Raw genomic sequence first — 23,848 nt, 5'->3', positions numbered from 1 at the left:
AAGGAATTGAAACCATTTCTGGTTCCATTAAATAGTTCTCATCTGCCAAATGCTGTGTTCAGTGAGTTTATATACATTATAGTACATATTGCTTATTGCAATATGTACCATCATATTGTACATACTAAACTGACTGTAAGAGGATCAAGAAAGACCTTTTCTCTAACCTTCAGGAGACTGACAGTTAGAGAACTGACTTGGGTGCTTTGGATAATATGAGACCTCCAGTCTCCTGTTATTCGAAGCACACAAGTCAGTTGCCTTAAATGTGATACAATAATTGTAGGGCTCCTCCTTCAGTCACCTCAAAGGGTGAGCTTGTCATTGAAACTGGGGGCTTGATTGGTGCAAGAAAGAACTGGGTGATGGTGTAGTTTTCCTACCCTAGCAGGTCCAGCCATATCCTCAAAGTTAATTCAGAGTACAGTATGTAGATGAGGACTGGACCTTTGTTGTTTCCTCATCCTATTTTCCTGTTTTATCTTAATGGTCTCTCAGCAAATGTACAGCTCACAACTGCAGCCAGGAAAATGTTTAGTGATTGACTACAGATTAGTTTTAATGAAGAGTGAGTTGGACAGCATCCCAGACCACCTTTAGAACTGGAGTACTGTACATAATGTGGTCTAGCAATGGGATTATTTATGTCTAACCTTGTTTCAGTATTGGGTCCAATCTTGACAAGACTGATAACCCTTAGGGCACTGTGGGTGAGAATATATTCATGCAGATCTCTTTGAGCTATTATTAACTGGGGAATAGCTAGATTATGTCTCTACTGGTAGGGCCCCCCCTCTAATTGATGAGAGTCAATCTTGGATGAGAAGTTTTAAGTCTGCATCATGAAACATTTTCATAAAGTTAATCAGTGTTTGTACAGTGCTCGACTATTTGAGTATCATGAAACATTTTCATAAAGCCAATCAATGTTTGTACAGTGTCCGACTAGTTGAACTAGCTTAGCAGAGGTATATTTGGCAATTCCACCCAGATACACGTTGATCTTAGCTCAGCTCATCCATTTGCACTTTTACTGTTTAGCGCAGTTTAGTAGATACAGTATACTCAGTTGCACTGAGAAATATGCAATAAAGGGCAAAGTATGGGTAGGGGAGGTGCAAAAGAATGATTAAGGGTTACTTTATAACTTCCAAAATCATGGAAGCCTCTGAAGTTATGGATTTGCTATGAAAGACATAACCCAAGATAGTACACTCACCCAGCACATGATGTGTTAAGCCAGGTACCCTAGGAAACCCATGCTTTGGTGTGTCATAATGTTGATGGATTAAATCATAAAAAGGATGAGGATGAATGACTGGGATCTCTCCCAACCTGTAGTATACATCAATTGCCATGATGATAGGTCCCAACAGATAAACATCTAAAGATTTATGGGTCATATCTCATAAGTAAGAGCCAAAAAAAAGTATTCTTGCAAAAACAAGCATGCTTTGAGGATGGCAGACAATTCCAGGATATACTAAACCAGGGAGGAGGAGGGGAAGGAGGAGGAAAGCATTTGAACCATGGGCTTCGAGGTGCTCGTGTGAAATGTCTAAATAAGCTGGGAAATAACCTGCTGATACCAACAGAAAATAAAGAGTTCTTTGAGACTGGATGATTCTGCCAACTCATGAAGAGACATATGAGAAGGAGAAGGCTGGAAGAATTCTATGTATTTTAAGTACAACTCAGGATTCTCATAGGGCACAAAAGACTACTGTATCTTCAGGAGAATAGGAGGGCAGGGCTTTTACTAGAAGGGTGAGTCTTGACCATAGAATCCAGGGCAAACAAAAGACCCACCAATAATTAACAATTAGAATGAGACATTGCCTGGGAACACAGTCCTGGAGGTCAAATCCAGGAAGGTGTCTAACAGAGCTTTATAAGAAGACCTAGTAAACCTCCAAACTGGAGGTTTAAGAGTAGCCCATGGAAGAGACTAGGCAAAATGCTGAAATAAAGATAGAATGTTTCCATCATTTCTCAAGTCTTATCCATACTGCTGCATTAGTTTTAGCAAAATCATTAAGAGATTCAGCAACATTGCTGTACTGTGCTCAGAAAGTAGGAATGATGAAATAGAGTAGCATTACTTGTATAAGAAGCTTATTTTCAAGGTCAAACCACATACTGTTTGTACATGATCAGTGAGCCAAAAACACTACCCCAAGGAACACCAGATACATGTTACATTCATGTATTCAAGCCAATTCTGTAGTAAAGGAGAACAACCTGGGAATTCTTCTGAGCTCTTAACAACACTGCAGAAACATGAAAAGTGAGGTAGTGACCTATTGTGAACCTGAGAAACCAGGTGGTGCATATGCAGTACTTCTACCAACTCTCTCCTGTCTGTTAGACAAAAGACTGCAGTGTCTGGGATATTGAGAGACCACAAGTGTGGAGTGTATGTGAGTGATAATACTTGGGGTGACTGACAGATTTAATGATAATCCATGTTAGAGCTTTATTTTTTTAATCCTGTTAAACAATGCTCCATTTATAACATATTGCTCATAATGTTAGTAACATGTGTGACAATTATGTTCTAAAGGATCTAGAACTGGTAAGATGTTTAAGCCTTGAAATTGTTTTCTTAATGATATTGAAATCATGAGAGTATATTCTTTGAATATGTTTTGTCATTTATAGATACAAACAATTTTGTGTTAGAAAATTAAGTGTTCCTATATGAAAAAACATTAAGTAAGGGATGTTACATATCTTTCAGTCTGAAAGTAACCCAGATGTTGGTGCCTTGGGGAGCAGTGCACTAGAAATAGCCTTGAAAGATGGACAGCCTCTCAGCTTAGTCATCCCTGAAGGAGAAGATCCATCCCTTTATGTACACAGAGCGCTTGAATCGGCAGTCATATCTCAACACCAGAAAGTTACAGCGCACAGTGACTAATCAGTCACTGTTTGGTCTGCTCAATATAATAACTTATCCTTCCATTCCTTTCTATAATGCAAATTTTGTTGTGATAAAACTATTTGGTTAGGGTAATTTAATAATTTTTTTAGGAATTATCCTGACTGTAGTGATACTATATACAGTATTGCAGATGTGAATGAATGAAGTACTCTATTGTGTGTCATTGTAATTTTCAGCCATTGATCATTTCTATCCATTTGTATTATGGTCTTCCATAATTTATTTATTTGTCACTCAGGAATATTTTTAGAAGTATTCGTAAAATTCATGTTTTAATCATTCATCTCGCGTTATCTTTTGCAACAGAGAGCAAATGTTACTCTGAATTTTCTTTTTTACTTGAAGATCTTATTTGATGTAAATATTGTCTTCTGAAATTTATTATTAAAAATAAGGTGTCAGTTCCTATGTAAGCTGTGTGATTGGATACTTGAAGAAGCCACTATATATTTTGGCATACAGTATAACTGAATCATCCAAAATCTTCCCAAACCTTGGATTGTTGTATTAGACAGTATGTAAACTTGGCAACACCAGAACCCTACACAGAATACCAGTAGGTTGATTCGTTGACTGTGCCACCCTGTACTGTTTACAGTTTTGATTTCAAACCAGTGGTCTGATTAAACAACAGGATAATAATTTCTCGCTAAAATCTGTTACCAGTATGGTTCTACATTATTGAATGTAAAAAAAAAAAACCACATGCATTAAAAATAAAAAATCAAACTGTTCCATGGTCCATCAACTTTACTAAGTGCAAACAATTCAGTCATTGATGATGGTTAAATTACCATGCTATCACTATAGAGGTAGCTTACTATGATAAAGCATTTACCTTAGCAGCTCAAATGATATTGTTAATAGGTCGATTCGAAGCATTGTATGTACAGTTCATTCACCTATAAAACAGGTAATTTGAGGTTAGATTATGGCCAAGCAATTTTTGTATTCCCTCCCCCCCATTGTACTAATGGCAGTTTCTGTGAGCATTTAACGCAAAAAATCGATACAGCAGTAGATAAGCATTTGACACAAAAAGGACACATAAGCAGACAAGTAACACTGCATAGCTAGAAAGACCCATTCCATAGATGGAATACATTTCTTTAGCTTACCAATATTAACATTATTGTAATGTATTGAATTAGCTTACCAATATTAATATTCTTGTAGTGTATTGAATTACTCTACTGTAATATGAATAGGCATAAGCAAAAAATTTCCAGTGAAAAACAGGATCACTCATAATTTTTGTAGTCTGGTAATATGGTTCCTAAGTTCCCAAATGTTCTTTTACATGCTATAGTTCTAACTTTAAGCAATTAATACTTATGACACCAAAGTATATTGCCACTGTTATTAAATGTATTGCTGGAATAATTTCTTGCCTCATCTTGGGACTTTCAAGGTGTTTGCTCCACGCTCTCTGGTATATTGCACAAAAAAAAAAAATCCTGCTCTTGGTAAGAGTAATAAGGTAACACAAATTTATATGCTCATCTCTCATTATCTATATTACCCTTCTGAAGATCAGTATCCAGCACATTATAATTGCTATAGATTAGCAGTTCCAAGAAGGGCATCCATTAGAGTGACCAAGAGAGACGTGTAACATCTGTATAATTTAATATGTAAATAAAAAAATTTTCCCTTGTTTAATCAATAAATATAAAAAGATGTTACAGTATACAGTGTGCATTTGAAAAAATTAATTGTTAACTCACTAAACTTGAAGTTTTTAGTTTGGGGGATATGAGGTTGAGGCTAAATATGAGGCACATTACTCCTTGAATGGGGCTTATATCTCAAACTTCAGCATTATTTGCCATATTATTAAAAAAATTTATCAGTCTGGAAATTTTCAACATTTATTTTCATCAGTTTTTCCTGATGTAAACAAAATGTTATGATTAAAATGCTGTGCTGTGATAAAAAAAACACAGCATTATAATATAGATGAAACATTGACCTTGACCTTTGGAGTATGTTTTATACATTCCTACGTTTTCATCTATTTCATGAGATTACAAAAGTAAGATCATAGGAAGTGCAAAGCATGTGTTTTTGGTGGTAATGTAGAACAAATCCTTTAAACGGTAATATATAAACAAAAGAAGTTATAGAAGCCACATTAAAGGTGAATGAACTGTATTTAATTCACTGAAAAATAATATATCCCCTAATTGTTGTTTCTCCACAGATGGTTAATTAGAATGAAAATTAGGTAACTTACATATCTGTAAGTTACCTGACCCATCAAAATACATGGTAATGTTGTAAGAAGAAATTGGGACTTTAGCTTATTTCCTGTTTTCATGTTTCCATGGCTGAGTAAAGCCTTTGGTGGATCAAGAATGAATTGATGAGGGATGCAAACTTAAGCACAGTACTGTATTGTAAAGGTAAAATTTCTTAACCATATATCTGTTAAATCAAGTAAAACACAAGAGTGTTGCCTTGTTTTCAAAATCACTTCTGAATTATTGGTTTTTATTTACTGTCTCCACAGAAATCACACATCTAATCGGTAAATATTTTTTATGTTTCACTTCAGTTTTAATATTGGTTCTGCCTAAATACTAAGTTGATATTCTTATGTTGATGATTATTGAGCTGTTCTCCAGTTCAGACTTCTAGTTTTCCCTTTAATCATACTGTAGTTTCTTCATATTCAGTTGCATTATAAATATGTTGTATATTTTGTATTCCTGATGAATGACAGTTAATTTGCATTTGTTCATTAGATATTTGAGTGGATTTTCCAATGGCAAAAATGCTGATATTGTAATATTTTGATGTAATATATACTTTGTAAAAACTATGAACTCATTAAATTAGGGAAATTGTTTGTGTATATGTTATGCCTTGCTCCAGAGTAATTATTGATAATATATGTTCATCACAAATATAAATTGTACATGTATGTAAGCCTAACTACCAGACCATTACTGCTTTTGGACAGACTTTTTAAATTACCAGTAGCTTGTTTAGTTATATGTGCTTCTTGCGACAAGGATTCGCTACACTCACTCGTATTTTACTGGTCTTTGGTCTTCCTAACTCATGCTTATTTCCCTGATGTCATCTGTATTTTACCATCCCCGACTACTTTGATTTTCATTGAAATTTGAGTATTCTCTTAAATTTTATTAATCCTTGAACTGTATCTGGTATTATTCCTGTTACCTTGAAATTATCAAGTATATTTCCTCTTCTATGGATCACGTTCAGTATTACTTTTCATGTATTTCCTTTAGCCTTACATAATTTTCTAGGACTTAAAAAGGCACATGTAAAATGCAGTCTCTGGAACAATGAACAATTAGGATCTTTACTGTACAGTATCTTATTGTCCCCTGGCTGCTTTGCAATAAACTTTTTGTCAGTTCCATTTGATCACATCCCATGTAGCTGTTGAACCTTACCATGCTCCAATTGTCATCTCACTTAAAAACATCATTTGCACAAGCCCCATCAATGTTTAGAAATGGGACTCTGGGATGGTGTTATGTATTGTACAGTACATTATTTTATATTCTGCACAGGATAATAGATTAGTTTCTGGATTTGTTAACCATCTTTCACTGGCATGTGTTATAAATTTGAAAATTACTCTGTGATAGGGTTTACCATACACTTGTTACTGTACATTTATAGAATCCAAGAAACATTCACCCCTCAGAACACGTGGTTATCCAGCTTATTATTATATTATTATTATTATTATTATTATTATTATTATTATTATTGGTTTTGTTAAACAAAATGGCAGTTCCAACAGCATTTATTTTTATAGTATTTTAGCCACGTAAAATAAGTCTAAACGGGCCAGTAGGAGAGCTGTCTAATCAGCTCAGTGGTCTTTTCTTGCATAAACACTCAATTCGTCTTGGTTGGAATGGTTGCAAGCAATTGACCGATATTTATTTCCAGTGGTTTAGTGATGTGTAGGAAATGAATATCGGTCAATTGCTTGCAACCATTCCAGCGCAAGAAAAGCAATTGATAAGACGAATTGAGCGTTTACTATATAAAAGAAATGCTGTTGAAACTGCCATTTTGTTTAACAAAACCTGTATTAAAGATAGTCTTTTTCTTATTATTATTATCAAAAACAATTGGTGTTTCAAAGGGCATTTATTTTGTAGAGAGTTTTCCCTGTTCTTTTCATTATATTCATCTGGTCTGCAGGTAGATGGTATAATAAATTTCCAAAGACTGTGGAAAGATATTCTTCTTTCGTCGTGTATTTTACTCTTGTGCTCTGATGTACGCACAGGTGGTCATCTAATGGGAGAATTTTATTATTTTATTCAGAAAATGAACCTTATTCGTATAGAACAAGCCCACAGGGGCCATTAACTTGAAATTCAAGCTTCTAAAGAATATGGTGTTCATTAGGAAATACATGTATGAAATTAAAAGTTAGACATATTTATAGCCTTCCTGCTATAAATACCTGTCTACTTTTTTTAATTTCATGCATTCTCTCATTAGATGACCACCAGCGTGTGTGTCAAAGTGCAGGAGTAAAATAAACAACGAAAGCAGAACATCTTTCCATGACCTTTGGAAATTTATTGTACCATCTACCTGCAGACAAAAAGAATATAATGAGAATAAAGATTCTCTACAAGCTAAATGCCATTGAAAAAAGCAGTCGTTTTGATAACACTGCCCTAAAAGAGTTTCTCCTAAATTATTATCATTATATTATTATTATTATTATTATTATTATTATTATTATTATTATTATTATTATTATTTGAATGGAGAAGACCCTCTTTCAAGCATGTCTGGTTAAAAAGAATGGCAGCATCAGTGGAATTGGTTTTATATAAGGTTTTCTTAATTATTATTATTTTCTTTTCTTCAGGACTGATATTTGCTAAGAGCTGGCCAATGTACGTAGTCTGGATAGGGAAGATAATTGTTTTGAAAAAAATTCAAGTTTTAGTATCTAAGACTCTGTCACAATTCTTGAGTGGTAGAGCCTTCTTCATGAGGGCATAGCGGATATCCAATGCTTTCAACCATATTGTCGGTTCGTTCTCAAGGAAGGGTGGGTTTGTCCTGGTTGAAATGGGGTCGTCAGTCAGTATTTATAGGGTCCCGGTTAGTTGGTGGAGTTGGGCACTGAATTTTGATTGGCTGGCTAGGAGATCAGTGCCCCGAGCAAAGCCGTCTGCAAGACGTTGATGGTTGCACCCATTGCCACATGCGGACACTGCAGTCTGGGTGGGTAGTATTTGGAAGGCCACTCACAGCAGATGGAGGCATCAACTGGTTGGTCCATTCGTTCAGCTCAGGAGTGCCAGCAGGTGATGTTCTATGGGCCACCATCGGTACTCCTGAGCTGAACAAACGGACCAATCAGGTGACGCTGCCATCTGCTGTGAGCGACCTTTCCAGTACTACCCACCTAGGCTACAGCGTCCACATGTGGAGACAGATGCAACCATCAACGTCTGGAAGACGGCTTCACTCAGGGCACTAATCTCCTAGCCAGCCAATCAAAATTCGGCCCTCAACCCCATTGACTACTGAACAAACCCACCCTTCCTTGAGAATGAACCAACAATACGGGTGGAAACATTGGATATCCGCTATGCCCTTAGAAACCATGAAGAAAACTCTCTACCACTCAAGAAATATGACGAAGTCTTACATACTAAAACTTTAAACTCTGTGGCTATCAAATGCCATATTTAACTTCTTATATGAAACAATACTGTAAAAGTCACTTTTTCAGAACAATTACCTTCCTTATCCAGGCTGTACATCAACCACCTCTTAGAAAATATCAGCCCTGAAGAAAAGAAAAGAAGAAGAACTGAAAAGACCTTATATAAAATCAGTTCCACTGATGCTGCCATTCTTTTTAACAAAACATATTACTGTATTATTATTGTTGTTATTATTATTACAGTATCATTATTATGTTCAAGTTATCCAGAGCACTGTGCAGTAATGCACTCACTTTTGCTGGGGTCATTATTCTTGTGAGTGGCAATATCTCTTTTTGCTTGGGTCATTATTCTTATGTGTGGCAACTTCTCTTTTTGTCATGTAATAAGGCTTTCCTTTTGCTACCTTTCCTGGTAGTAAACTTATTGTTAATTCAGGTATAATACTGGCACTGAATAAGATGTACATGGATTTCCTAAAATTTAAAATTTAGCACAGTTTATGGATCTCAAGAGCCTTCAGAAGCAGTCATCTTTTGAAGCTGTATCCTGATGTTGGCATTTACAGCAATGACTGGGGAAATTGCCAGATTTAAGGCATTACATTGTGGCAAACCACAGATTGGTACTGTACAATGATACAGTATTGAATAACTGATTTGTCACAGTACCTTACAAGGAAATGTATCTCCAGTTACCATCAATTTTAAGGTAAGGAAAATGAGTAACTGTACTATATTTTAGTTTTTATAATTTTAAGTATTTAGTTTTTCATTTTTTTATTTTGTAGGATTTTTCCCATAAATCACTCTTGTGGCTTATAAGTAATTGAAGCATTGAGGGATTTAAGATAACCATGAAATATAGGGCGGCCTTAGCAGAGAAGTAAACTCTACACTCAGCTGTATAAAATGAGTGAGTTTTCAGTTTGCCAATTGGAATGCTTTAGCATGATGTCCTTTATGTTTATGAATACAAGTATGTAATGTGGAAAGTCAAGTGGCTATAACCTGTGGTCATCAAAAAGTATATTACCTAATTGGACCATGGTCAAACTGCACACTTAAACCACTGTTGCTATGTTGTATAGTAATGTTTGGAAGACCTGGTTGTTGTTATTGTTCATTTACAGACTAACCAGTGGTCTGGTTGAACTACCTATGTAACCAAAATTTCTCATATTGTAGAACCAGAGATTCATTTACAGTTTAACAATGGTCCAAATAAACAAGGTACTTACTCAGTGACTATTAATTACAGCTAGTTGGCTTCCTCAATTTATCCATGCACAGTACACAGTTGGCCATAGAATCATGTAGAATTTACTTCAGCAATTTGAATACATGCAACTGGGAAATATAAAAAAATAAAAGCTCCAGAATGCACAATTTGAATTTTCTGCACACTCAGAACATAAATGTAAAAATATGAAAAAGAAAAAATTCCAGCGTAGTATAATAAAGCATTATTATTATCTTGTCATTGTTACCGTTGCACTTACAACACTTGTAAGAATTTAAGAGAAAAAAGGTGGCTAAATGCCATTGTTGGGGCTTGCTACAAGCTTTAACTTTTAAAAATGCTGTAATGTGTGATTTTGGGTTAAATAATGAGGAAGCTTGAAAATATGAAATTTTATGTAATTTCATAAAGTAATGTATATCACTTTTGCTTGTATTAACCTAATTTAGATTATTCACTTATATATATTACAGTTGCTTTCATAGACTATTCATGCACGTATGCAGTGGGCCTTTCCACTTTCATATTGAATCGTACGCGCTTTATAAGGCCTTTATGCTGTTACTGTACCCATGCCCAAGATTTCTTATGAAAATACATTACCTTGGATCAGTACACCTTTAGCTGTAATTGCCAAAAGACACCAGCTGTTTTTGCACCCTCCCAGGTTACATCTTCATCCTCAGTAGAGGACAGTTGCCCTTTTCTTCATGAGATGAGGGAGACAGTGATGATTTAAATTACTGTATCATTTTTATAAAGATTTGAAAGCTAATACTGTATAGCTAATATAGAGGAAAGTAATCAACACAGTTTGTCGAATTGGTTATGTTGATGGCAGTGACAACACTTTACAGTATTGGATATGTGAAATAAAGTGAACCAAGACTGGAATAGTGATGACAATTGCTGTCAGAGTTGCTTTGCACATAACTCCATGTTTCAAAGAATTCCCAAGTTGCCTTGAGTGCTTATCACACAAACAAGGAGAGAATACGAAATATCTTTCTTTATAACTAGCATGAAAGTTTTTTGTTTTTAATAATGTTCTCAGTTGTAAAAATAATATATGTGAAGAAACAAATCTGTCCCCTTCAATATGTAAGGTAAACATAAAAAAAAAAAAAAGTTTAAACACAATAGTTATTGTGGAGAGAAAAGCAATTCATTATGTCATTCCAGACAAAATGAAATAGCTAACCTGCAAATAGTTAATGTTTCCAAACTGAATTATTGAAATAAAAGATATATTCATTAATCCAAATGAAACCATGGTAACATGTAGGAAATAAAGATCACATGTACTGAAACATCATTCCAAAATTTATAAATACTGTATATTAATTAATCACCAGTTATGTAAGGTTTCTTATTTTAGAATTACTAATTTATTTGCTTCAATTACATTATTACCAAGTAAAGAATTAAGATATGAAAGGGACACCAGCTAAATAGACTTAGGAAGCAACTCTGTAAGGGAGCAGGCTGGCCAAATGGGATTGCTCTGTTATGCCTCTGTGTATTATAAACTTTTCCAAGATTGTGCAGTCTTCACCACCAAAATCCACTGGGGTAAGGTGACATAAACTACTGAACTTGATATGTTATTCTAATACTGCTCTTCCTTTTTGTAGGGAAGAAAAATTAACTCCAAAGTTTTGGAACAACTCTGTAGGGCATGCCATTCAGGATACTTGAGCTGTCTAAATTTGGTTAAACATAGGGTAAACTAAAAACTATCAGATTTGCACTTTTTGACATTTTTTTCATTCATGTTTAGTATTTAAAGGTAATCTTCCCCATGTTCAATATATCTTTCAAGTTCTCAAACAGTGAATGGTTTGTTTGTTGTGAAGGACTATAATAGAATAAGAAGATTGGACACTTTTTTTTCCCATCAGATACTGCAAAAAATATGGAGTTCATAACTGAGGAAATTTAATTTTTTTTAGCTTATGATTTTAAAGTGAGGTTTTCTAAAATTGTAATTGTAGGTTAAAAAATGTGTGCGAAAATATACAATTTTATATACTCACCTTTCTTATTTGATGTAAAACTTTACAAATTATAAAGAAAGCTTTTTATGCATAGGACAAAGTGTGGACACCAAATATGTCGTACTGTGCATACAAAAATTTGGTTATTGGTATTAAGCATTTAAGGGTAAATTTTTCATATTCTCATTACCTAGTCTTCAAGGTTCACTCAAAAGGTGAATGGTGTCTTGTCTGTTTGTCTATCCATAATGCTAGTTTCATAAAATTCATAAAAAACAATTGCAGGCACTAGCAAATTCAATTATATTTTTTGGTTTAGCATTTATATTTGTTCTGTAGTTGCAGTCATTCTTAGATTAAAAGTTCCTTTCTGGTGATTAAACAAAAATATCTTAAATATATAAAAATATTACTTTGTTGCTTCAGTACTGAAAGTGTACACTTTTTTTGTAAAGTACCCTTTAATGAGAGTTTACTGTAGTATCTACATAGCACTGACATTGTTTCAGGTATTACAAGTATTAAAGAGATGATTTATACAGTACTTTATACAAGAGGATTTGCTGAGGGTATGTATAAATATGTATACAACTTCATGTGAGGAATTTTATTCTACACTATATCCAACTTGTATGGAAATCCTCTTGGAACCAAACCCATGCCTAAGTCAAGGGCTAACTGAACTTGTATATGGCATTACGTTTTCAGCCAGTATTTTTTATTTTGAAGCAGATATTTGCACAGATATTATAATTTGAGGAGGTAATTCATTAATAAAACAAATACCTGTTTGTGTTTATATATAAACAAAAATGCTGATACACTTTTCACTAATTTATGCACTGTTCTCATTGTATTAGGCAACAGTAACAGTAGTCCCAACCTCTGGTTGCAGTGCAAGTTGTATAGAATAAGAAAAGGTTATGCAAGGAATTGGCTTCTGTTCACATTCTGTTCATCTTCAGGATGAGCTGCATGTGAAGTTACATCAGGTAGGCACAGTACTATATAGTCCACTCTTTGTTCCCTGTAAAGGGGAAAGTATTTCATGGAGGGTCCATGTAGTCTTTGGCCAATGTTCTCGACAGAAATACCTACAGAGAACTACCAACAAAAGCTTCACTTTCAACTTCTTCCTATGTGCACCACTTTTCAAAGTTAACACCAGTGCATTTGGTATGGGTTGTATAAATCATCTAATCTTTAGACATGAAAGGGTCGAACAATATACAGTATAATCTCCCTGTTAGTGACAATGCATATTTTTGCCAAGATCAAGAAAAAAAAAAAAAAAAAACACAAGGGGTAGAAGTTCAATTCGCCAGGAACATTTCTTCTGATGTCCAATTTTGTGATTTGAGAAGAACCTGTCTCAGTTTTCCAGTATGGTACAGGTTTGTTTTCCAGTCTGGTACAGGTTATGTTATTGGTATTCTTTCTATTTATCCCTTCAAGGTTTGGGTTTAAAAACTGTTAAAAGTTTTTTTTCAGAAGCTATTCAAAACAGATTGTCAGTTGTATAGTAAATTGGACTTAACATTTGCAATACATTGGCCATAAGTTGCGAGTGCCTTATGACTTCTGCAACAGTTTATCCATAATTGCTTGTACTACGGAGCCCTTATTACTAGAAACCTGGAGGTAAAACAAAACATAATAGCTTATACTGTATATTAATACTTTTTCATTGGATAAATGATTTTTTGCACTTTCAATAATTCTAAATTGCTGTCATGTAAGAAAGACTACAAACCTACACACATTGGGATTCTTAAAAGCATTTAAACAGTCAATTTACATTAGTTTTATAAGAAAATAAATGCTAAAAAAAATAATAAAATACCATCATAAAACTACATCTAAAAACTAACACAGCACCCCTATCTAACAATAACAGATTTAATGCTTAGAGATCAACCTTTGCTCACTGGGATGAATTATATATTTTTTGGGAAAAATTTGTTTGATTTAGGAACTGCTAACCTTGAAAATTTTCAATTTTCATTCAGCTAGATATATAATATTGATTTAGCATTAGACTCACAGTGACTCAACTGTCAAATTTTGTGTTTTGGAGTAATAATGAAAGTATTTCTCAAAATTTGCTTAGCAATTAAACAATTTTTTTAACTCATTGCATAGCTCTACTTTCACGCTAATATTGGTTACATTAATGTACAAAAAATAGTTACCTACACCACTGGGATTAGGTACTGTACAACCAAAGCCATAACATACATTTTTTTTCTTTTTCTTTTTTTTTGTACGACTTATGACAAATGCAGCTATTGGCTTGGCCGGGGGTGAGATGAACCTGCCTGCGAATGTGGATTGTATTGTCTTGGGTCTGGAGGAGGCATCATATATGAGGTTGCTGGGAAAATAGAGTGGGGATATGGAATTAAGTTGGCCATTGCCATTTGTGGAGTTGGGACCATGTTCGGGGATATTTGTGGCTGTGAATGGGATGGAACTCTCTCATTTGATTGATCACCTGATGAGTGTTGTGGCACATTGTGTGGAGACTTCTGGGCAGATGACTCCTCTGAACTGCTGTGACCTGGGAAAGAGTGATGGTTTTGTCTGTTCTGTTCCTGGCTGCCTTGGTATCTACCTTGTTCTGATCCTCCACACCTATTGTTTCTTTGATCCTGTTCATTTCTTTCTTGACCCACCCTGTCTTGAACCATATTTCTCTCCTGGGTTACACTATCCATGCTCAGTCTTCTGTCTTGGCCTACTCTGTCAAGTCCCATCCCTCTGTTCTGCTCCATTATGTCTTGTACTATTTCTCTACTTCCCTCGCCATGCTGTTCCCTATTCAAGTTAAGATTACTAGGAATCAGGTCATCACGTTCCTCTTTAACAAGCCGCTTGGCTTGCTGTAAAACAATTCTAGGATCAGGCACATCTTTATGGCACTTCATGTGAGAAATAAGTGTTGCCATCTCTCTAAAATGTTTTCTACATTCAGGATGCGGACATGCGTAAGGCTTGTCTCCCAAATGTGTTCTAAAGTGCTGGTCAAGGATGGCTTTTTGCCGGAATTGTTTCCCACATTCCATACATGCGTACGGTTTTTCTCCGGTGTGAATACGTAAGTGCTGATTTAATATTGTTCTCTGTCTAAAAGTTTTATCACAAAATGCACATTCGTAAGGTTTTTCTCCAGTGTGAATACGAAGGTGCTGCTGAAGGTGAGTTGGTTGCCGAAATAACTTTCCACAGTCTGGACACACGTAGGGTCGATCACTACTGTGCGTTCTTTCATGCTGCACAAGCCCTCCTTTCAACTTGAATGACTTCCCACACAAATTACACTTGAAAGGCTTGCTTTCTTCATCATCTGCATCATCAGAGTGATTCATGGGAGGATGAGTTATTGGGATCATTGTTGGTAAACCCTGTAATCAAGTGGGAGGTAATATATTAAATTTCAGTATATTAAATAGGTTTGTTTCATTAAACTATCACTATTGGAAAGTTACTGTATGTTCCTAAGGCTGATCATACTCTTGATAAAGGATATTTTCCTAGTTCATACACATAGCAATCTTTAAATTATCAATCTGCCATTTTAAAAATGCATTAACCCTTTTGTAATATAAACCTGAAATGAAATTTCAAACAAAGACTAAACTATTGAATAATACAAGTTTTGAAATCAGTCAAAAAACATGGTCCACAAGCACAGCAACAACTCTTTAAAACAAATTTAAAAACCATTTCATGAATACAAAACCGAAGTATCCCATCTCCTCTTTCCAAAAGAAGATTAACTAAAGATACATCCTTGAGCATATTTTAAAGAAAAAGTGTTTGCAAATGAAGATACTGTAAAATTCTTTCCTAACAAATTAAGATTAAAGCTTTGTAAACTGAAATGGCCACTATGTCCAGTAATCAGAATAAGGATATTGATGACCCATGCCACAGAACTATTTGCACAGAACAAGGAAATTTATGCTTTATAAACCTGCGTAAAGATGATGCTCTAACTAGAGTTTTAACACTTCTGAAACATGCAATTTAAGTCACTCTAACATAAAAAAATGCTTAAATTCCAACATATCGTGCATAAAAGAAACACTATTTTTGCTCACCATCCATACCTCTGGGCTTGAAAAATATTCCAGACAGAAACAATAAAGATATAAAATGGAAAAACAAAAGACACCTGAGTTAAGGTGCTGAAACTTTTACATACCGTAGCTGTTGTCCAGTTTTTCCTTGGCCTTCCCCTGGATTGATATGAATACATAACAGGGCCAGCAAGCTGTTCAGGAGGTGGGTACTTCCCAGATATCCTGAAATATTCATGCACACTATTAGGATTGTAGTTTTTCTACAAATTTGGTAGAGATAGATTTATCCTCACTTTATTCAAAGTGCTGAGCACTAATAAAGTACTGTACTTAAATGCAGTTAATCAGGCAATGCAACCACTTAATTTCAGATGAAGATCTTTAATACTCTAAATACATGAAGAAATATGTAATATGATTATTAGAAATCTGAATAAGTGCTTTTCCCAGTGTATGATGGGTTACTACACCATATGCAAGATATAACGACTGTACGTTTAACCAGAGATCAAATTCAAATGATGGAGGTATGAAAATTACATACTCAGCACTCTGTTACTGAAGAAAACAAACCATCGAGTCCTCTTGTTGCAGCGTACTCACTTTCTAGCCTTAAAATCCAGAGCGCTGGGTCCTGGAATTCCCAAAATCATTTCAGTTGGTGAGTCAAGGGTATGGACCTCTCCTTTAATCGCATCTGGTAAAATAGGCCGTTTCAAAGGAGGACTTTCAGATCGTTGGAAGCCCTGAGGCTGATAGGGGTCACCAAGAGCCACGGATGATGTTGACGAGGAGGATGAAGAGGGACCAATAGATCCAGAGGAGGCAGACTGTGCATTAGAAGCTGATGTGATGGGGGATGATACAGAAGTCGGGGAGGATATGTGGCTTGTCTTTGATGCATCACTGCTTGGAGTTGTCGGAGCACTGGTAGTTGTGGGTGTTTTTACAACTGGGGAAAGGTTCTGATACACAGAGGCTGAGTTAGAAGGTTGTGCTGAGTTTTGAGAATTTTGTGAAGTTGGGGTGTGTTGGGATGAGGTTGGAGAATGATGAGGAGGCAACATGTGAGGGGGGTATGGACCTCCTCCAGTTGCTGGTGCCCATGGAGGAAGGTAGCTCATGTTACCACCAGGACCTGAAAAAAGAAAGAAATCCATGCATTACCCACACAATAATGTATGTATTCATGTTTTTCTATTTTAGGTTTGTGCATACAACATATTTCCAAAAATCCATTAAATAAAACCTTTTAGCATTACCCAGTATAAGAACATGGGCAAAAATGGGAAAAGTTGTCATTCCTTTGCTTCTCATTAACATTCTCAATGTACATAGTACGTATATCCCTTCTCAAAACTAGATAAGATAAAAAAATTGCACTGACAAAAAATTATGAATGTTAATGTAACAAAGGCATCATATGCTGTACTGTATTAAGATTACAGGTAGTCATACGTATTCTTCCAGAGAGTAATTAAAAATTTTATTTTCTTAAACTTCTGCCTGTCTTAACATCTTTCAGCAACAGTAAAAATTCACATGCATCAAGTAGCAATACTATATGCATATTTGATGTAATGCTTGCTCACGTTTCCATCTCAAAACATCACTTTCATCAATTTCGATGTCAGCTTCTATGGTTGTCAGGTCATTGAAACATAATTCTATGAATAAAATCCCAAACTCAAAGGAAAAAGATATTGCATCAATCCCAAAACTAAAAGGAAAAAGATATTACATCTACACAAAAAATAACTAATCAGAGCTTGTGTGTGTTCTCAGCTATGCTAATATGTAGTGACTGTAGTTACTCCAAATTTAAAGTGATCCTACAAATCCCATGTGTCTTTTCATGATTTTTCTTTATAAATCTACATACCTGTCAACTAAACCTGTATGCTGTTACATGACTTCATCACGTAAGTTAAAGGAGCATGGATAAGATCCCAAGAGCCAAAGGAGGGAGAGGAGCTGATCTTAAATACATACATCCAAGAGCTCTAAAACAATGCCTATGCCCAGCTGTATAATAAAACAATCTCACTGGTAACTTGGCCCAAATTTCCAATCATACAAAAAAGGTAAGAAAAGTACAAAAACATAGTACAATACAAGGTATAAGATATTTTAATCTACATAGGGACAAGTTTAATTTAAAAAGTGAGGATAATAAAATAAAGCAAAGTATGGGATGCAACTAATGTATTCAATTTTTCTAACCTTTATCAGATGAAATATAGCGGTGGCTTGCTAAGAATAAACTTTTTGCAAAGTATTTTTGATTTTTTTCCCAACTGGAACTCATTGTGATACTGAAACAGATAAGAATGAATTTGATAATAAAAGTTTGTAACTTATCTAAAAAAAAAAAACTACAACAATTATGTACAAACTTAGAATATAAGGTTCTAATGTTGTACCAGTACTCTATGACTAGACAATAGCAAATTACTTGATTATTACTACAATAAAATGGAATAATTTCAGAAACCCTACTTCAACACATGCTCAAGAGAGCCAACTGGCTATTTTACACTAATAACTATTGCTACTAAATAACTTGAACTTTTAATTTCAAAAATAGAATTATCTTACCTATTACTATAAAGTAAGCAAGTTTATTCTTAGCTATTTTTCTTTGGAGAATTTATTACACTATGACTCAGACTGGCTTGCCCCTTGTAACATTAAACTTTGTCTTATGCACCTTTCCCCAATTTAATAACTGTGCTTCATAACCACAATTACTGTATGAGAAAATTAGCATATTTAAAAAATAAGTACAGAACTAAATAAATTTTCAAAATTGCACCTACAGAAAACAAACTATGTATTTATGTTCAATTATGCAGAGAAACATGGCAATTAATAGAGAAAACATGAATACTTTGAGCCATCAAGATTTCCAATATACTACTGATTTATGCAGAAAGGGAATATTACATGAATTCTCTCCATGGCATTATTGTTTTAGTAAATCTTTTTTTAAAAAATCAGTTTACGACTGACCCTCTGGTAAGGAAGGTTAGTGAATTATAAGTTTTTTTTTTTTATAATCAACATATGATTTGCATATCCAGAAAAATGAGAATGTCTTATTCACAGTAAAAGTTTATTCCTGCCTATACGATTAATATTCCATTCCAAACGCTAATACGCTAATGCCTGAGAATTTTTCCTACATTTTTCACATATGCTATCTTCTGAAGAGTCCTTAATGAAATTCATATTAAAACCTATTGTAATGCTCCTGTCACTGAACTTATACTGGACTAATTTCAAAATGGAAACAGATAAGCTTTGAAATTAATGTTAACTAGTCGTTTCAAACTGAAAACAATAAATTATTAGGGGTGATATGGTGAATAAAACTAGCTGGAAAAGAAAAATTAACTGTCCTTAGAAGAGTGTCATGCTAATGTACAGGGATTTTTCATTTGCATGCTCTGATCCCCAAACATTAATATGTATCCAATACATAGGGCAATTGTGAAAACTAAAGTAAACCCTTAGGTCTGCAACAAAGACTGTATCATCTCAAATCTTGATGACACTGACTGCAACAGTTGTATTTCATTAAAGAAAATAATGTTGTAAGTCTGAAGCAGATTTATAAATTTCCCTATTAAAAGAGAAAAAATCTTTATCAACAGGTCTTCACTATATCATATGAATTTTATAACTTTAAAAACCAAAATTTTAAAATTGTTTACAGTTTACACTGCATAAGATATTAGACAATCTTGAAATTAGAACAGTGCAAAGAAAAATAATTCTTTGTAAAAGAATGACAAATAGAAAAGATAAGTAGGATGGGGACAAAACTTAATACAGATTGAACTGGAATGATGAAAGATGATATACATAAGTAAATAAATGAAAATAAAACAAACTTGTGCAAGTTCCACGAAGGGTAGCTTTGTACGCAATCTCTAATCTAAGAGAGCTTCTTGAACAACACCTTGACAAAATGAAACCCATTTAACATCTGAAAATGATTTTAACACAAAGATATAGAAACCATTCTAATATTCTCAGTCATTTGCAAAGCTTACCAGAAACAGCTGATGCAACATAATTTTCAACTTCCATATTTCTAACAGGCATTTTATGTTCACAGATGAGCAGAGCAGATTGTAAGAACATGAGCTATACAGTGTACAATGATACTCAAATTTCCTCCAAGGTTAACATATGTACCTTTTCTCTCATTTAGGCCTGATCTTGCAAGGCTACCTGGCAGCGTTGTACTTACGTCAAGAGACTAGGTCCACATCTTGAATATTGGAGCACTCTCACAGGCTATGTTTTGGTGAAAGGGTAGTTTTCATATCTAAATCTGCTTTATTTTTATATCATTATATCTAAACAGATATTAAGTATAAGAAATACGAGCGCTGACCACAGCTAAGCTGCACTGACACTTTAGTTGAGGATCAACTTTTCTCTCACTAATGTTGTAGCTGCCCCATGTGTCCTGTGATTACATTTTTTACTAAAGAAGCTTTACCATAATATGCTTTCAAGAGCCATGTGAGAAAACTTTGAATTATGGCAGGAATGGTCCCATTCCTGTATCTTTTGGCACACTATGCATAAGTACCTCACAGCTTGAGCATATGCCTGAACCTTTGGCCTTACCCTACACACGTCACAAAATAAAGATGACTGTCTCCATGAAGACATCAAACACTGAATGTGTGCCACAGTAACTTACTTTGTGACTGAAGCATACTAATAAAATTATACTTTCCAACAGAAGCATGGTTTTTCTGAAGCGTTCACTTCTTCAACCATTTTCACAAAATGAAGTCAACAAGGAATATCCAAAAAGAACTTAAAAAGTGACAGACCTGAGATAGCAGGTGAAAAATTTATGAGAGGAATTGGTACTGTCATTGTAGGATACCCAACTTGGGTAAAAGAAACACTACAAAACTAAGTTCTACCATGTACAGAGATCTGCCTGTATAAAAATAAAGTTGTGAAAGAGCTCCAAGACTGAGGAATCACCAAGTGAGGCAAGATCTTGTACTGTATAATGCATCCAGACGTTTGCAAAATGTGATGTGATGAGCTACATAAGTGCAATTATGTAATATAGATATATATATTTTTACCTAGGCATCATGCTCTAAACTAAAATGTGATATATTACTCATGGTAATATTTTTCTCCTAGTATAGCCTACTGTACATATGACTAGAGTCAGGCATCGATGACTACTGGTTTTATGTTAGATAACCTTCAATAAATTAACACAAATCAAGCATGACAGAGGAAAACAGAGATTAAGAACAGGGAAATTCTAAAGAAAATATGATCAGTGCAATACAATATGGTATTAAAATATGACAAAAAACTGCAAGCAAAAACTAGGAATATTAATGTTATAAAAATGCTTAAAAAATAAGAAGGTAAACAAAAATTTAAGACTTACAAATAGGTAGTGTATGTTACTGCCTAAAAAAGTTCCTTACAAGGCATACTGCAAGCATTAACCCTTGGGTAAGATTTGTTTCTACGTAAGCAGTGTTAAATCGTCAGTTGGCTTGATTATCGACTGCGTCAGACATAAAACTCAAACCGACCAAAAAAAATACATACACATGGACTTGAGTAAAAAATAAAAATCAGCCTGCAAAACATGAGCTATGGGATTTTTAGACTGCTGTCAGCCTAAAATATACTTACAATAAATCATTTCTTTTTTGAGAAAAATCCCAGTAAATTAAAGAAACCATGCAATACACATATAATACATGGAAAATATGAAAAAACCAATAAATGTAACAAAATCATTACTTATGAGGAGTTAAATAAAATTATATTCAAGTGCAAATTAGAATATTTACTTGAAGCTGATGAAATTTTTTAAACTACAGTATTCTACAAAAATTAAGTACTGTATTGTACTCTATACTTTGCAATAAAATGGGTATTGGAAACCCTTACGAAGTATAGAACATCATCCAGAAATTTATTTCGTACATTCAAAATATGCATATACAATAAGATAGCATATGACTATATATGTGTATATATATATACACACATATCTATATATATATATATATATATATATATATATATATATATATATATATATATATATATATATATATATATTAGTAAATAAATTATAAATGAGAACAGCAAGTCCTTTGGAAAAATTTTGAAATCTGGTACCAAGCAATTCAAATTTCTAAACATATTCAAGTTTTTGCCATTATATGGCTATACCTAATATACTTAACATAGAAATTATGATTTCATATGAAAAGCCATAGCCTACGAGGTAGGCTATATTCTCATGTGTTTATATTAAAAAAAATCAAAGGAATTTCCCAAACTTACAATTTTAATTATATATATATATATATATATATATATATATATATATATATATATATATATATATATATATATAATATTTATATATATATATATATATATATATATATATATATAGCCTATACCATTCAATGTTTGCTATATCTATTAATAAAAACGAGTAGCCTATAAGTATTATATACACACACACACACATACAGACATGTGAACACACATACAAACACAACGACACTGAAAGAGGTTCAAATATAATTACCCTAACAGAACCAGGCAGGCAATGTCTCACCTTGCACAAAGTCTACCTGACCAGGCTACCAATACCCATGAGTGATGGGCACCAAATGAATTTGGGCTACTGCAGATCTTCGCCCTCTTAGGAACACAGGGCAGAGGCAATCTTTGTCTGCCAGCCAGAAGGGCGACATAAAAAATACCGACGTGAACAAAAGGATTACGAGGGAAGCGAGTGATATGTCGTCCAAGTTGACATAGGTTGGTAGCTTGGTCTAGCCAGGTTGAGAAGTGTGTTAAGAGTTGAAGGAGGAGGGTTGGGCTGGTAATGCCCTGAGGTTAAATGCACAAAAAACTCATGCCTTCCCTCTTTAATCAATAAATTCCATTCCATGAAGTTTCTCGGCAGATATCCCCTTAGACCCAAGCCACATCGGTAATGGTTAGCCGTTGACGAGCGTGTACTTGAAATGGGAGAAGGATGCAGTAGCAGAACGATATATAGATGGAACGAGGGCATACGGGGACATAAACAAAGGTCGCAGATGAGAAAATCATGGAGGCATTAGAAAGCTTCCCGGCACAAGGGGCTTCTCATCTTTCGTAGGGGAAATCTCCGGAGTCTGAACATCTCCCGCTAAAAGTTGTTCACCAGCCGATAGCTCGTGAGCGAATGCTACAGAATTTGAACTTTAGAACACGATTTAAGGCATACCTTTGATGATCTCCTTGTAGAAATCCGAGGCTCCCTGGTGAACAAGGCTGTAGTAGAGACTGATGTACTTGGCGTCTCCAGACATGTGAAAAAATCATAGAAAAACTCGCACAGACTCACAAGGGCCCCTCCCACAACACACATCCAGCCTATTTATCACTCTACCCTAGCCTGTATTCCTTCAATATCTGCTTGCAATTCGCTTCATCAAGGCAGCAGATTTTTATTCTTTTTTTCTACTTTTTTTGCCTTTTTATTTTTACCCTATGGATTTTATGACATCATTTGTTGTGAGAGGCTAAGCCCCACCCACGTCTAGTGGGGCAGCCAATCAGCGCACACTTTGCCCACGATCAATTATATGACGGTATTTTTATACACTTTTTCACAAAATATATACATTACTTTAATCCTCAAATTATCAGACTTTATATTTTTATTTTATTTTAATATGATACGGTAATTTCTACAAAATATTTAAAAGTTATGTAAATTAACAAACACTTTTCGAAATAAAAAAATGCTGGGAAAATTTAAGGCAAATACGCCAGAATTTATTCATATAGTATTTGGAGATTTATGTATAT

The 23,848-nt window shown here is 34.4% G+C and overlaps 2 protein-coding genes across 8 annotated transcripts in view; one reads left to right on the top strand and one right to left on the bottom strand.

Annotated features, from left to right (window-relative positions):
* The window catches only part of LOC136834958 (zinc finger protein 596-like), a 30,387-nt gene extending 26,788 nt beyond the window's left edge, over positions 1–3,599 (top strand). For both annotated transcript variants that reach the window (XM_067097854.1, XM_067097855.1), the window contains exon 19: positions 2,741–3,599. In XM_067097854.1, coding sequence (XP_066953955.1) covers positions 2,741–2,920 — 180 coding nt within the window. In that variant the 3' untranslated portion in view covers positions 2,921–3,599. The remainder of the gene's footprint in view (positions 1–2,740) is intronic.
* A 9,930-nt stretch (positions 3,600–13,529) lies between these two features.
* On the bottom strand, positions 13,530–23,624 carry LOC136834955 (zinc finger protein 8-like). Of its 6 annotated transcripts, none has more exons than XM_067097847.1 (5): positions 23,262–23,624; positions 18,182–18,273; positions 16,562–17,096; positions 16,081–16,180; positions 13,530–15,277 (listed from the first exon to the last, which is right to left on the bottom strand). In XM_067097847.1, exons 1-5 carry the CDS (start codon positions 23,357–23,359, stop codon positions 14,159–14,161), a joined length of 1,944 nt encoding a protein of 647 aa, XP_066953948.1. In that variant the 5' UTR covers positions 23,360–23,624; the 3' UTR covers positions 13,530–14,158. The 6 variants fall into 6 exon arrangements, with proteins under 6 accessions (XP_066953948.1, XP_066953947.1, XP_066953951.1 ...); XM_067097846.1 differs by having other exon boundaries at positions 16,081–16,198; positions 23,262–23,572; XM_067097850.1 differs by lacking the exon at positions 23,262–23,624 and adding an exon at positions 22,602–22,995.
* Positions 23,625–23,848: the final 224 nt, after the last annotated feature.

The sequence above is a fragment of the Macrobrachium rosenbergii genome, chromosome 54, assembly GCF_040412425.1.
Source record: "Macrobrachium rosenbergii isolate ZJJX-2024 chromosome 54, ASM4041242v1, whole genome shotgun sequence".
NCBI lineage: Eukaryota > Metazoa > Arthropoda > Malacostraca > Decapoda > Palaemonidae > Macrobrachium > Macrobrachium rosenbergii.
The sequence above is the reverse complement of the archived record's forward strand: the minus strand, read 5'-3'. Positions and strand labels throughout refer to the sequence as shown.

Coding starts and splice junctions, on each gene's coding strand:
- LOC136834955 (XM_067097846.1), bottom strand. CDS start 23,359: ATGATTTTTTCACATGTCTGGAGACGCCAAGTACATCAGTCTCTACTA. Junction 18,274..23,261: donor CTACAAGGAGATCATCAAAG/GTATGCCTTAAA, acceptor TATCTGTTTCAG/TATCACAATGAGTTCCAGTT. Junction 16,199..16,561: donor CTGGATTTTAAGGCTAGAAA/GTGAGTACGCTG, acceptor CAATCCTAATAG/TGTGCATGAATATTTCAGGA.